At 38.1% G+C, this 13,105-nt stretch overlaps 1 protein-coding gene across 1 annotated transcript in view; it reads right to left on the bottom strand.

Annotated features, from left to right (window-relative positions):
• Positions 1-7,701, bottom strand: part of LOC144663315 (uncharacterized) — a 36,158-nt gene extending 28,457 nt beyond the window's left edge. The window contains 8 exon segments of the mRNA XM_078524214.1: positions 521-570; positions 732-850; positions 979-1,153; positions 2,006-2,294; positions 2,296-2,321; positions 3,241-3,388; positions 5,914-5,957; positions 7,181-7,701. Coding sequence (XP_078380340.1) covers positions 521-570; positions 732-850; positions 979-1,153; positions 2,006-2,294; positions 2,296-2,321; positions 3,241-3,388; positions 5,914-5,957; positions 7,181-7,220 — 891 coding nt within the window. The 5' untranslated portion in view covers positions 7,221-7,701.
• Between the last annotated feature and the right edge of the window lie 5,404 nt (positions 7,702-13,105).

Here is a 13,105-nt window from a genome sequence, read left to right on the forward strand (position 1 = left end):
GCACGACTCAAAAAGATGAAAAACGGATACGTGAAGAGATTGTGACGCGAACGTCAGCAAATTTTGTTTACAATAAAGACGCGGTAACTGCAGTAGCTTAAGCTGCTATAGTTATGTCACAATCTCACTTCATTTCTTTGAATGTTTTCTTAGGTGAATGGGTCATTGATAGAGTATGCTCTACGGCTTCGTAGAGCGAATTCTATTCTCTTTTATCACCAGAGGATAAGTTTAATTGATCCTCTTTCGATTTGTTTTGTAAAAATTCAACCTTGTTCCCTGAAAGAGAGAGACCCTGGGAATGAGGTTATAGGATAATTTGTTTTTGATTGACATGTGCTGAATGGCGTTTTAAACAACCTTTCTGTCAGCACGCTAATGCATGAATTAATTGCGGTTTAATATCAGAATGGAGTGACGGAAACACGTCACTTCAAGTTCGCGAATCATCACTACACCTCATTACCATTCGGTAAAAATGGTGCATAAAATTTTTGAAATGTTTTATACCGGTACTTACTTCTTCTTCAACAAGTGAGTTTATATCTTGAAGCATTTCAATGTCCTTTTCTGTAAAGTGCAATGGTTCAAAGTCAATGACTATCAATCATATATTAGTTATCTAACCTATACAGTCATAGCCATAGGTATAAAAAAAACTCCTACAGTTTGCTTAACATTCCAGTCAATCTTTCAACAAATTGCCAGAAGCTGTAATTTAAATCACTTACCAAGAGAGTTTTGTTGTTGTGACATGTAACTGGATATGGTAGTGGTACCCAATTCACTTTTCTTCACTTGTGGTTTTGTAGTGTCCTTTGGCGTTCTCTTTTCACAATCACCAGGACCCCTAGAAATAGTAGCAACCTTTGGTTAGACTATGTATGCACCAGATCCTAAAACAGCAATGGTCACGGACTTGTTATGTAGAATCTTCAAGACAGAAGGCAAAGCTAAAACAAAGACGGCCACCCATACCTTGAAAACATATCTGCAAGTAACTTCATCCCCTTCTCTCGTGCAATATCCTCAGGAATTTTTCCTGACTTGTCCTGCATGTGAAGAGCCTTGTCTGATCCTGGCTGATCCAGGAGGTAGGTTGCCAGCTGAGTGAAACCCAGTCGGGCTGAAAGATGAAGTAATGTTTCTTGGCCTAGGAAAAAAAAGTGGATGAAAGAGTTATGATGAGAAAATCACCCTGATCTCTGTTAGACATGATAGTATTATTAATAAATCAACAATTAAAGTTTCTGATATAGAAATTGGTAGACTTTTTCAGGACTACGTTGTCTGATAGGATGTTTCACTGTTAAATTAAGTTATGCCTTAAAAGGATCATCCCCAGAGACCCAAGCAAAGATAATGTAAAAATTCAATTTAGCAAATGTGGTGCTTATGACATGGGAATAGCACATGCAGTGCTTGCAGCTTAAGGAAGAGTGCTTATTGGAGACAGGACCGTGCTTTTTAAGATGGGGTGCTTATTTTTGTTACCAGGGAATCTCTAAAGTGACCAAACAACAAACCATAAATTTAGTTAAATCTGGGTGCATAATGGATTAAATTAACTCTTAACTAATAGGGGTGACTATTGAGTTAACATTCTGAAAAGAGATAGTATTGTGAAGATTAAATTACTATTTCAATAATATTGTGATAGTAGTGATACTATTACAATACTATTGTGATACAATCGACTAGTATTTTTGCAACTAGTGACTCTATAGTGTTGTGATTATTTCTTTGCTATTTGCAGAAGGTATGGTCAAACATTTGCTCCAAATGCGACAAATGCGATTTCAAAGAACTTGCATGTACCTTTGACATCTGTGTCAAAGATAGTCATCCATATTTGTCTCACCTTTGACGCGAGTCAAAAGTGAGCAAAGCCAATTTTTCGTGCCATGTTTCATCAACTACTTTTGGTATATTTAAGCAGTTCATCTGAGACATACAGTGTACAAATGCCAAAATACTCAAAAGTAAAAAACAGCTAATCACTTACCATTTGTGTTCTGATAATTGTCCATTCCATTTTCACCAAATAATGACCAAGTAGGAGACAAATCCAGAAACTCAAATGCATTTGTTATTCTGGAATCTAATGTGTCTTTAAGTTCCTTGGATATACTATTTGATATCACTGACAAAGATGCCAGGCATTCAAAAAGCTTGCTGTCAGATGCACTGTCTGCCAAAAGTTGTGCAATGATCTGTTCTGTTTCTAGCAAGTACAAAAATTTGTGCGACGAAAGAGATCCCAGTTTGCTTTCTTGGGCACAGTATACAGTAAGTGGAGACTCTCTCGGCCTGGTCATGATCTAAAATAGGATTGAAAAGAAACTTGTAAGCATAAGGAGTGTGCTACTTTCACTGACAAAGTAAATCCTTTATCTGAGTCAAATCTGAGCCCAAGTCAAATCCGAGCCTGAGTCACACAGATGGGTCACCAGAACTGTAACTCTAGTGATTCAAACATGGTGGATGGCAGGCAGGAGACAAGCAACAACAGGAATCCCCCCACACACAATAGCACTCCTGTAAGCTTACAAATCTAATTAGCACTTATGTTAGCTTAAACCTCACTGCCATCGTTTAGCCTAAATAACGCTCTTGTTAACTTGAATAGCACACTGGTTCATTTAAACAACACTGGCTTTAAAATTCTTCAAACCAGTTTGACTTATTTTCCCTTTGTTTCAGGTTAAAATATGGAACATGGAACAATGAAAAGTGAAGATCAAATTGGATTGAAAAATTTTAAACCAGAGAGGTTTGAACGACGTATATATGGTGTGGTTCAATTTTACACTTGGTACAGTTGGGTATTTTCCTTTGTTCTGGTGTATGGAAATATATGATAATGAATATGAAATAAAAGAAAATACCAGGTTGTACCAAGGGTAAAAGTGGGAGGCGGGTGCCTAATGGTTAGCGCGCTTGGCTCCGAGCGAATGGCCCGGTCGGACCTGGCGGGGCACGCGTTTGTTCTTGGCAAGACACTTTACCCACAGTGCCCCTCCACCCAGGTGTATAAATGGGTACCGGCGAACTACACTGGGGAACCCTCGATGGACTAGCATCCCACCAGGGGGGAGAGCAATACTCCTAGTCGCTTAATGCTACAGAAACCGGGATAAGCTCCGGCTGTCTGGGCCACTTAGGCTCGGACACAGACTTTACCTTTTTTACCAAGGGTAAAATTGTACCACAACATATGCATGTACATGAATTTTATACCTGGCACAACAGCACGTAGCGTATATGCATTTATTTGTTGTGCTGTGGTTACATGTCGCTGACTCTTTCCTTCAAATACCATGTAAAAATCTCCATTATCAGGCAGTGGAAAATCGTCTGAGTACGTAATAAATATCACCTCCCCACCCTAGGAAAGAAATAGAAAAATCAGTAAAAACGAGTTAAATAAATTTTACTACTACAATATATGGAATAGTGTAAAATAATTTTGTGCAGTCATCCTAGGTAACTAACTTTGGGTTTGTATAACAGGAAGATAATCTTATTATCAACAACTATTCACCAAAATTGGAGGTGGCTTGTGGCAGGGTTCGTACCCTTTTTCACAAACAATTTTCCAGGACTTTTCAAGGACTCAGATTGATTTTTCCAGGACTCCAAAAATCACTTATTAACCCTTTCACTTCGAAGATCTCAATATTATAATTCTCCTTACTGTCTGTACATTTCTTATAAATAAATGTTATTTCAGAATTCAGTTGTTACTTGAGTTTAACAGATTTCCAGGACTTTCCAGGACTGGTAGTCTTTTTCCAGGACTTTCCAGTCCTAGAAAGTGCCACAATTAAATTCTAGGACTTTCCAGGTTTTTCCAGGGCCCGTAGGAACCCTGTAGTGGTGGATATTTACTGAGCCATGAAGCGGCGAGGTAAATATCCACCAATGGCTACCGACACTAAGGTGAATAGTTGTTATGGTTTAGAAGTGTAAAAGTCATCTCAGACATATTTCACCCATTCCAGGCAGCACAGATCTGACAGGAATGAGCGAGATTGGTGTGTTTAAGAGCAAATACTGGCATAGCTCTGTCTTGATTGTGTAGTCACTGATAGTAATATTTTTATTAGAGAGCCACAAGTTTCTTAATTAAATGTCATCCTTCCCCCCCCCCCCCCCCCCTAATATCAACCATTAAATGCTCCTTTTAAAAGGGAGACTATGCACAGATAAACAATTTAATCTGGTTATACAGTCAGATATGAACATGTCCAATTTTTCCAACCATTACTTTCAAGTTTTCATATACAGTCAAACCTCTGGTATGGCCAACACCTTAGGGTTCTTAGGATATTTTTAACAAAAAAATAATTTAATTTCCTTTGCACCTAAAAAACACACAAAAAACACTAACTATTAAAATAATAAAATGATATTTGCTCAAGAAAAGAAGACCTGTGCAGTATAAAAATGCAAACTCTATTCAAGTTCAATCGCTGGATGAAGACTTTTCAATGCAAGTTTAATCGCTGATAAAGACTGCGTGATACAGTCGAAAGCTTCGCTTACAAAATTTTTTTTCAGACCTTGTGACAATACTTATTTTTCTTTTATTTACAACCAAGGTCAAGCTGAACGTACATAGTCATATTCTTTCAAGTTCATTATGGGGCTGGATTTTTCTTGACAAGGACCACATGAGCCCTTAACCATTCTATTAACAATACTAACTATAGCTTATTTTTACTGGTTCAACCAAAGACTACCTAGTTTTAAAGTGATAAGTTTTTGGAGGTGACGTCACTTCTGTGATATTGCCAGACAAAAGTCTGTTACCCATACCCCCGAAATGGAATATCTGAATTCCACAGAAAAATAAATTGGGCTAAGTCTTGAAAAACTGATGGTCTCATCTTGGTCATCAAATTTTTGATAAAATAAATTTAAAGCTATCAGACAATAAAACAGGAGGCATGTAAGAATTAAAACATGCTGCAAAAGGCATGCAAAAATTCCAAATAATATCTGAAAGAGAAGAAACTTTGGTTGTGCTTTAATTTCAATACATGACCAGAAAAACATAGGATAAAGAGTGATCTAAAAGATTAATCACAAAATGTTTTGAATGTGAAGCAGGATGGCATGTATAAGTTATGAAATGAAAAACTAAACAAAGCCAAATGATGGCAGATCATGTGGCATTACGATCATGGATGGTAAAAAATAAAAAATAAAATCAGGATTTTGTTTCAAAGTTTGCTAATATAACAGCCAAACAACAATAAAGGAGGGAGAGAGCCGTTTGTAAAGATAAGATCCGAGTTTACCAAAACAACAGAGGTTCGCCTAGATATCGACACGCCAGCCAACTTTATTTACAAACTCCATCCAAACAAACCCTAAGTCGTTAATCAGACCAGAGGTGTATAAATATGCAGAGGGCAGCTGGATTTTACCTCGGAAATATTTTCATTTCATCTAGACTGGGTTCCTTGATGAACGATTCGAAAGTTCTCGTTCGACAGATTCGATCGCGTGACACGGATGAAGCGAGTGTCCTCCACGCTTTGGAAATCGACAAAGTCAACTAAACATCTAGCGATCGAATCTTGCAACTTATGTAAACAAATCTTTCGAACTTGGTGTGAGATTCGAAATTAACTTAGGCTGTGCTTACTAACATTGCGTTCTATTTAGCTATTCTTCAATCAACGGAGTAATCTGACAATGGCAAGGTCAAAAACAAAACTTGGACAATTCACGTAATTAAAACGATGACCTAAATTACGCATTGTGAGCGTGGATCCAATAAATTCCATTGACTCCAAATGAAAGATGTTGGAAGGTGCAACTGTCCCGCGAGTTGTGAATGTTATATAGCTTCTTTCGAAGCTTTGAAGTGGCGAAACAGATAACACAAGAGATTGTACTTACACGGGTTGGCGAGCTCTGTGGAGTGAAGGCCATACAACATGCCTCTGTTAAAAGAAAAGAATATCATAGAATGAGGAGTCGGGCTTCTAAAATGAGACTCACATGATCGAGCTGGGGACCTGGAACTTTATGTACCCTGAAACCTTTCAAATGCAAATTTCGACCTTAGCACACGAATAACATGACCAAAGCCTAACAATCTCATATGAAGAAATAACTATTTAAAAACAAAACAAAACGAGCAAATGAAAGTAATCGAAACTTACGAGTGAACAATTTAGTTATCATTACATTGGACCAAACTAAAACCTTGAATTTCTTTGTTACGGGCATCTTTCGTTTGATGACTTTGTTTATTTGCTATATGACTCGTCGATACATTTCACCCTGGATCTATTTTGAGATTTTAACTACACATTAAATCATTCAGCTAATTTGTAGACTGAAAGGTAGAAATCACCTTTCCGAACGCACGTCAAAAAAATTCTAGAAGGCGAAAAAGGAGAAAGACCCGCTCGAACGCCATGAATCGCGGCCTTTGTAAAGCGTTCGATAGCAAAAATTATTCATCGATTTGCTTCGTCAATTGACGGCAGATAATCGTTATTCTTTTTCCAGTGTCAATTATTTTTTTCCAGTTAACACGGCTGTAAATGTAACGTAAACGTTTATCATAAAATAACAAATATAGCAATCAAATTTGAGCTAGCGTTAACAGGAAAACATGAGCTGCACGAAAAATGTCGGTAAATTAGTCTTAACCTTATGAGACGCCTTGACCTTGCTTTCAAAATACTCCTTTTAGTCGCTTCCAGAAGAATCATTAAACAGTGTCCCATTAAATTGACTGTTTATGGATATTTTTGAAAAACTAATTTGGCTCAAATGTAATGTATGTTCGAGATTATCGTATTTGGCTCGCTAAGTGTACTCAATTCAACACATTGAAGTCTAGTGACTCCACGTCCTAAATTACCGCGTCTCACAAACAGGATTAAAAAAGTTTGCAATAATTTCGTTTTCCAAACATCAAGGAAGGATAAAAATTGTATAGTTCTACGTTTAAAATCGCATAAAAAGCGGTTCATTTCTGCGTAACACTTCATCAGTTAGTTAATTAATATCCAACAAGTAAGCTATGAGCTTACTCGGTTTTTCAAAAACACATTTACAGATTTGGCATCAAGGATTTCCGTTGTAGTGTTTTAGAAAATTCCCGAGCTCGGAGGCGATCAATGAGTTAAAATGCAAGGCGATCACATCTTACCTGAAACCTTGTCCTTGTCTTTGGCCTTTGTGGAGTTCATTTTAAATCGATGATGACCAAACTTCCCCAAGGACTCGTCGAACCAGCCGAATTGAAATTTAAACCTTGCGGCGACTTATCCACTAGTAGTAAAACCACGAAAATCTTAATACAGTAACAGTCATGATATACATAGGACAGCTAAAGGCTCGCACCAAAAAACAACATAACGCCTGCTTGTCGACAAATCTCGGCCAACGATAGACGACACATCGTTGCCTAGTACCATTAGTACTTCATTTCGTACTCGCCGCCATTTTCACTATGCGGCCACCATCCGGTAATTTCTTCATTTATAAACTGTCTCGTTGCATTCCACCAGAATTTCGAAGTTGAAGATGTGGAGACTTATCTGTTTTACGGTAAAATGATTTCACGTGGATAAAAAGTCTCCAGTCTTCCAGTTAAAACAAGCCGATCCTTCTAAACAATTCACATTGGAATCCCAAATCCTCGGGCCTCCAACTGCGCTCTGGTGACGTCACGTCATGGTTCCCCCCTCCCCCCATCCCAGGGGAAGGTCATGTCTCGTTGGTTATGCTGACAGCATGAACAGTTGACAGGAAAAGTGAAATAACAGGCCGACTAAAAATATTTTTTCATTTCCTGATTATTCATCATTGAGCTTTCAAATCATTGTTATTCATTTTATTATATAGCTCTCCTAATCCCATGAAACTCCTAAGCCCAGAGGCCTTCTTCCCCTCTCGATGTGTTGAATAATTTAAACAGCTCACAGCCCACCTCAAAGTTCTCTTGTGTGGGAACGGAATAGTTTATGATACTGTTATCTTTTATGCGCTTAATACACCCACTTGTTTCAACCTCATCCGCCTGTCTCGTTTTCATATAATAGACCTTCATGTATATTCAACGCTTACTCGCAAACTAATATAAATGCTTCGGGCACTATGGTAAAAGTTACAAAAAAATAAAACGTTGAAAGAAATTATTGACTCTCTCTTGACAAGAAGTCACGCGAAAAATAAAAGAAGCATACTCGTAAGAAACTTTTTATATAATTTTAACTGAAACGTGAACAACGAAAACAAGAACGTGCTGAAATACAGAAGATAGCGAAATAAATAAATAATACATAAGATTTTATTTGTCCCTCCAAAGATGGTTTTTCAGAGTCAAATTACAATGAAATATTAAAAATATACAGTTAAAAAATAAAATCATTCTAACTATTATAAAGAGCTACGTTTAAAGGGTTCTATGTATCAATAAATTTCTTCCAAGCCGGCGAAGCTGTTTAGTTCCATAGAAAATCTCGGCTGTATTTTATCATCGATTAATGCCCCTGGTTAATACCTCTCTAAGCGATATTGATAACCGATTATATTTCCCTGAAGTTTATTTTCTGCAGCCGCAACAGGATGAGGTCTATTCGGTATTTCCGCCCAAAGGACCCAGTCTCTTCCCGTCTAGACCATTGACAAACTTAACTTTTGTGCTTCACCTAATTGCAATAACGTTGTCATAGAAAAAAATAATAAAAGGCACATAGGAATTAAATAGGCGTGTGTTTGAAATTCACCCGAAGAAATGGTCTCAAAACGTCTCAAAAAAAATACACAAAAATCAATTTATCATATTACACTGAACGTGCAGTTATAAAATCGCGAGTTTCTTATAAATGCTATCAGTTATGATGACTATTTAATTTATTTTTTCTTTTCGATATGACAACGTTATTGCAATCAGGTGTATTTTATTTTGATTGTAACGCTACAATACCCGTCTAGAGGGCAAAGATTAATGCCCCAAATTATTCGCACTATTTAAATCCGGTTTGTATCGAACGTGCAAGAGACCGTCGTTAACTTATGATAATTTGAAAGTACTTGGCTAAAATTGAATAAAGCGGATTGGGCCTCTCATGAACTTTAACACATGTACAAATATAGAAGCGAAGTGATTGATTCCTTTAAGGGGCTTTTATTAGCTTTGGCTGTAAAAACAATTTTTTGTTTGTGTTGGAGTCTGAAAATTATGATTTACCAGTTTTTTAGCACGTCCTTAAATGAGGACATATGAAAATGACGCCTTTTACAGAGAAATATCTTTGGTTTATTTTTCTGTTTCCTCTCCTAATTCTTTGATCTGAAGTCCATCTTTAGAATCTAATTGTAATTCTGAAAGAGAAGTCCACAAGATTTCTAACTCACTCTTTTTCTGATTTGCGTGACAGAAATAATAAAGACCTTATGCACGGGGTGAGCCGTTTAAAAAGTATTAGCTGAACTGAAAATTAAAGGCTTATAATGTCTGGCTTCCAGACATAAGTTTCGAATTCCCGCGAATTAGCTGTCAGTGCTTCGGTTTGCGGAACTGAAATAATAGCGGCGAGAGGAATGGGAAGGAGCAAAAGCCTCCCCTTGAACGCAGCTGGGAATAGCGCGATGAATGTCTTCGCGCTGCTCATTAACTAACAGAACACCTGAAAAAGGCCATTTTTTTTTTCATTTTTCTTTCGTTTTCGAGGCTTTTGCCAACCCACGAGAACAACGTTAGAAATACTGTCTTGAGCTCTGTCGTGATCCTGTGGGTAGGGGGGGAAATTAGTGGTATGAAAAAATAAATAAATGAATTGATAAATATCACATTTCCTCGAATAACGGCTAGAAATAACCTAAAATAATCTCATCATACTTGCCTCTTTAGATCACTCAGTTCCATCCTCACTCGTTTAAAAAAATGTCCTCATCAGTTCAAATCGTTAACAACAGCAAAGTCAAATTAAAGCATTGACAGGGTTTTTTTTTCGAGAGCCGGATGTGAACATTGTTTGGATAGCCGGATGTCATTTCTTTGACTTTTTTTCCTTCTCAGTTTCTTTAAGCTCTTTATTAAACGTATCAGATTTTCTATTCTTTGCTTGCGTGATATTAACTGGCAGAACCGCAATCACGGATACCAACAAACTAGTTTTCTTCCAAATTGCGCGCAGCAAATGGGAAGCTAGGGCCCCCGCACTCGCGCACCGCTGCTCGACCTTCAGATTTGACTACGAGTACGAGATCGAGTACGAGTACGACTTTAGAATTTGACACAATTATTTCCCCCCAAACAATAACTCTTCCCTGTTGCTGACTAACACATAAATAAACGTTAGGGATGAGATTGGTGTGATAAGTGAATGCTTTACCCTCGCGGAGGGAGACTTAGGTTTCAGATGATGGTAAGTGATTATAGGAGGCACACGAATTTGGTTTAAAAACTCGTGCTCGTTCTCAATCTCGTTCTCATAGTCGAATCTGGAGGTCGCTAATATTTGAAAGACACAGGGCAACAAGCTGACGCGACGCGCGGGATAATTATAGTCACCATAACAACAAAGTCATGGTAATCATGTCAAGTGCGCACGCTTTAAATTACAACCACTTTTTAAGTGCGCGCACTAGATAATTATACCAAGTGCGTTTGCGGTCTTAAGTCATGGAGTGCGCACGCGATTCATAATCATGTCAGATGCGTGCAAGGTGTCAAGCCACGGAAGTGCGTAAGTGATGCATAATCAGTTGTGCCTACAGTACCAAACCATGAAGGTGGACGTGTGATGGATAATAAATGATTATCATAACTAGTTGTACCTATCGGTAAGTGCCAACGAGCGAAATACTCATGTTCGTTCATAAGAACAGATATTGAATGGTTTTTGATAGAACTATATTTGAAATGACCACTGATATGGTAAATTGTATTTTTGGTAATATGCGAAAGAAGTGCTATTTCTCTGGTGTTATTAAATGACACAGGCTTGATGCGCCGTAGTTTCCAGCGCGCGTATTCTCGCGATCGCGCACTCTTTTAACACACTAAAAAACGTACACAGATGTCTGCTACGCAGGCTACGGGTTTGACAGATTGATAACTCTTGACAAATCTTTAAGTTCTTTTCAACGTTAAAATGTCACAAAATGTAGGCAATAAATGAGGTTTAATCACTGTTTTTTAAATACGCAAAACTTGAAAAATTTGAACAGAAAACAAAACTTGAACGGTCAAGGATTATTTGGAGACAAAATTTTTATTCAAGTCAGAACATTACATTTGCCGTTAGAAGCAAAAAACTTTTGACTTTCTTGTGTGTATGACATGCAGTAATTTTAGTGAGCGTCGCTTTGAATTGACGTTTTTCCTACGCGGAGCGAAAATGCGTGCCAAATAAAATATAAACGGTATTTGATTTGGAATAAATCATTGGTCAAACAATTACTATAAACAAAATCAACACTAAAAGGAAGCATTTACCCGACTTCAGCATTCTCATAAGTCAAGAAAACTCTATTTGAAGTCAACAGTCCGCTTTTGATTTTCATGTCTCTCTTCGATCGTAAATCAAAGGACTCCAAAGTCGAAAGATTATTTCATCGCTTTGGAGACCTTGATGTTCATTTTTTCGGCGGTCGAATATTCTGTAGGGTATTCTCTTTCGATTTATAATTCCCTAAAGGTGTATTTATCGGTAAAGGGATGAATGACCACATTGAAAATTTCAACAGCGAGCCGCGTGGACGCCATTTTGGTCATTTGCTCTCTAGCAAGGAGTGAGAGACTGGGAACCAGTTGGGAAGAACAATAGAACCCAAATATGGGGTTTACTTACACCCAAATATGGTAAAAAAAAGTCCCTTACGCAGAACTTAAGATTTTCTCTGCCTATACACTCACACGCACGGCTCTATGATTCTGCCGCCTCGACAGCCTCACCTCTTGGCTCGGCTGTCTCGTTGGCAACTAGAACAAAATCCTCCAATCTGATTGGTTCTTAGCGCGCACGTTTTTAACCAAATTGGCTGTAAGGTGTCCAATAACAAAGTCCATGTGCGCGTTCTTTATTTGGTTCCTTCTTGATATGGGTCGAGTAGTAGCTCTGACAACATGAATGGCTCACTACCCTTCGAGAGAAAAATGAAACAAACAACAGGAACAATGCTACTAGCCACAAAAGCAATAGCAACTGCTACACAAGAGGACCAGTGGAATTACAAGCTCAATAGAGCTGCTACACAACTGCTTGATATTTCTGTTAAGTTTACCCTGCGAATTTTGTTTTGGAGGTAATAAATTGTTGAAAGACCTTGAAAGGCTTCACTTTGTTAAATTCTTTCCCAGGTTTTTTTTATAGTTATGATTATAGGACTTAATGCCATTTAATTATGCCTGAAACCACTCGTGATTGCTTATCGGACTCCCGCATCGCGGACGTCCTATTTTGTTAATCACTCGAATGGATAAAGACCGAATTGGACTCAGTCCTATTACCATAAAAAATGCGCGCACGGTATATAATGGTGGCGCGCGCGCGATACTGCTCCTGACATGTGCACGTGCTGTACGAAGCCATGGAAGTGCGCGCGCGATGAGTAATCACATCAGGTGGGCGTTACCAACATTTTTTTAGTTTTTTTGTTTTATAGTTATCTAGTGCGCCCTACCAAACCATGGAAGTTCGCGCGCGATGCAGACCCCGATACATTTAGATCACGTCAACTGCGCGCAAGCCACATACTCATGTTAGCTGCGCGCATGCTCACAGTACCAAGCCAAGTACATAGAAAGTTACTTCTGTCCTTTACCAAACCAACAATAGGTGACTGGCCAACGGACTGATATGTGACTGACTGACTGACTGACTGACTGACTGACTGACTGACTGACTGACTGACTGAGAGGAAGGAAGGAAGAAAAGAAAGAAAGATAGAATTAAACAAATGCAAGCAGAGTGCGCGATAATTTTTTTGCGCTATTTTTAATTTCTTTGTGGAATGACACAGTGTGTGTAGGTTTTAGGCTTTTGTTAAAACGGAATGTCAGAAATATTAAGATATAAAGAACTTAGCCGTTTTGCAGGTTTTTCATCTTCACCGTGTGAAC

Source organism: Oculina patagonica, chromosome 1 (genome assembly GCF_052425735.1).
Source record: "Oculina patagonica isolate OP01 chromosome 1, crgOcupat, whole genome shotgun sequence".
NCBI classification, from domain to species: Eukaryota; Metazoa; Cnidaria; class Anthozoa; order Scleractinia; family Oculinidae; genus Oculina; species Oculina patagonica.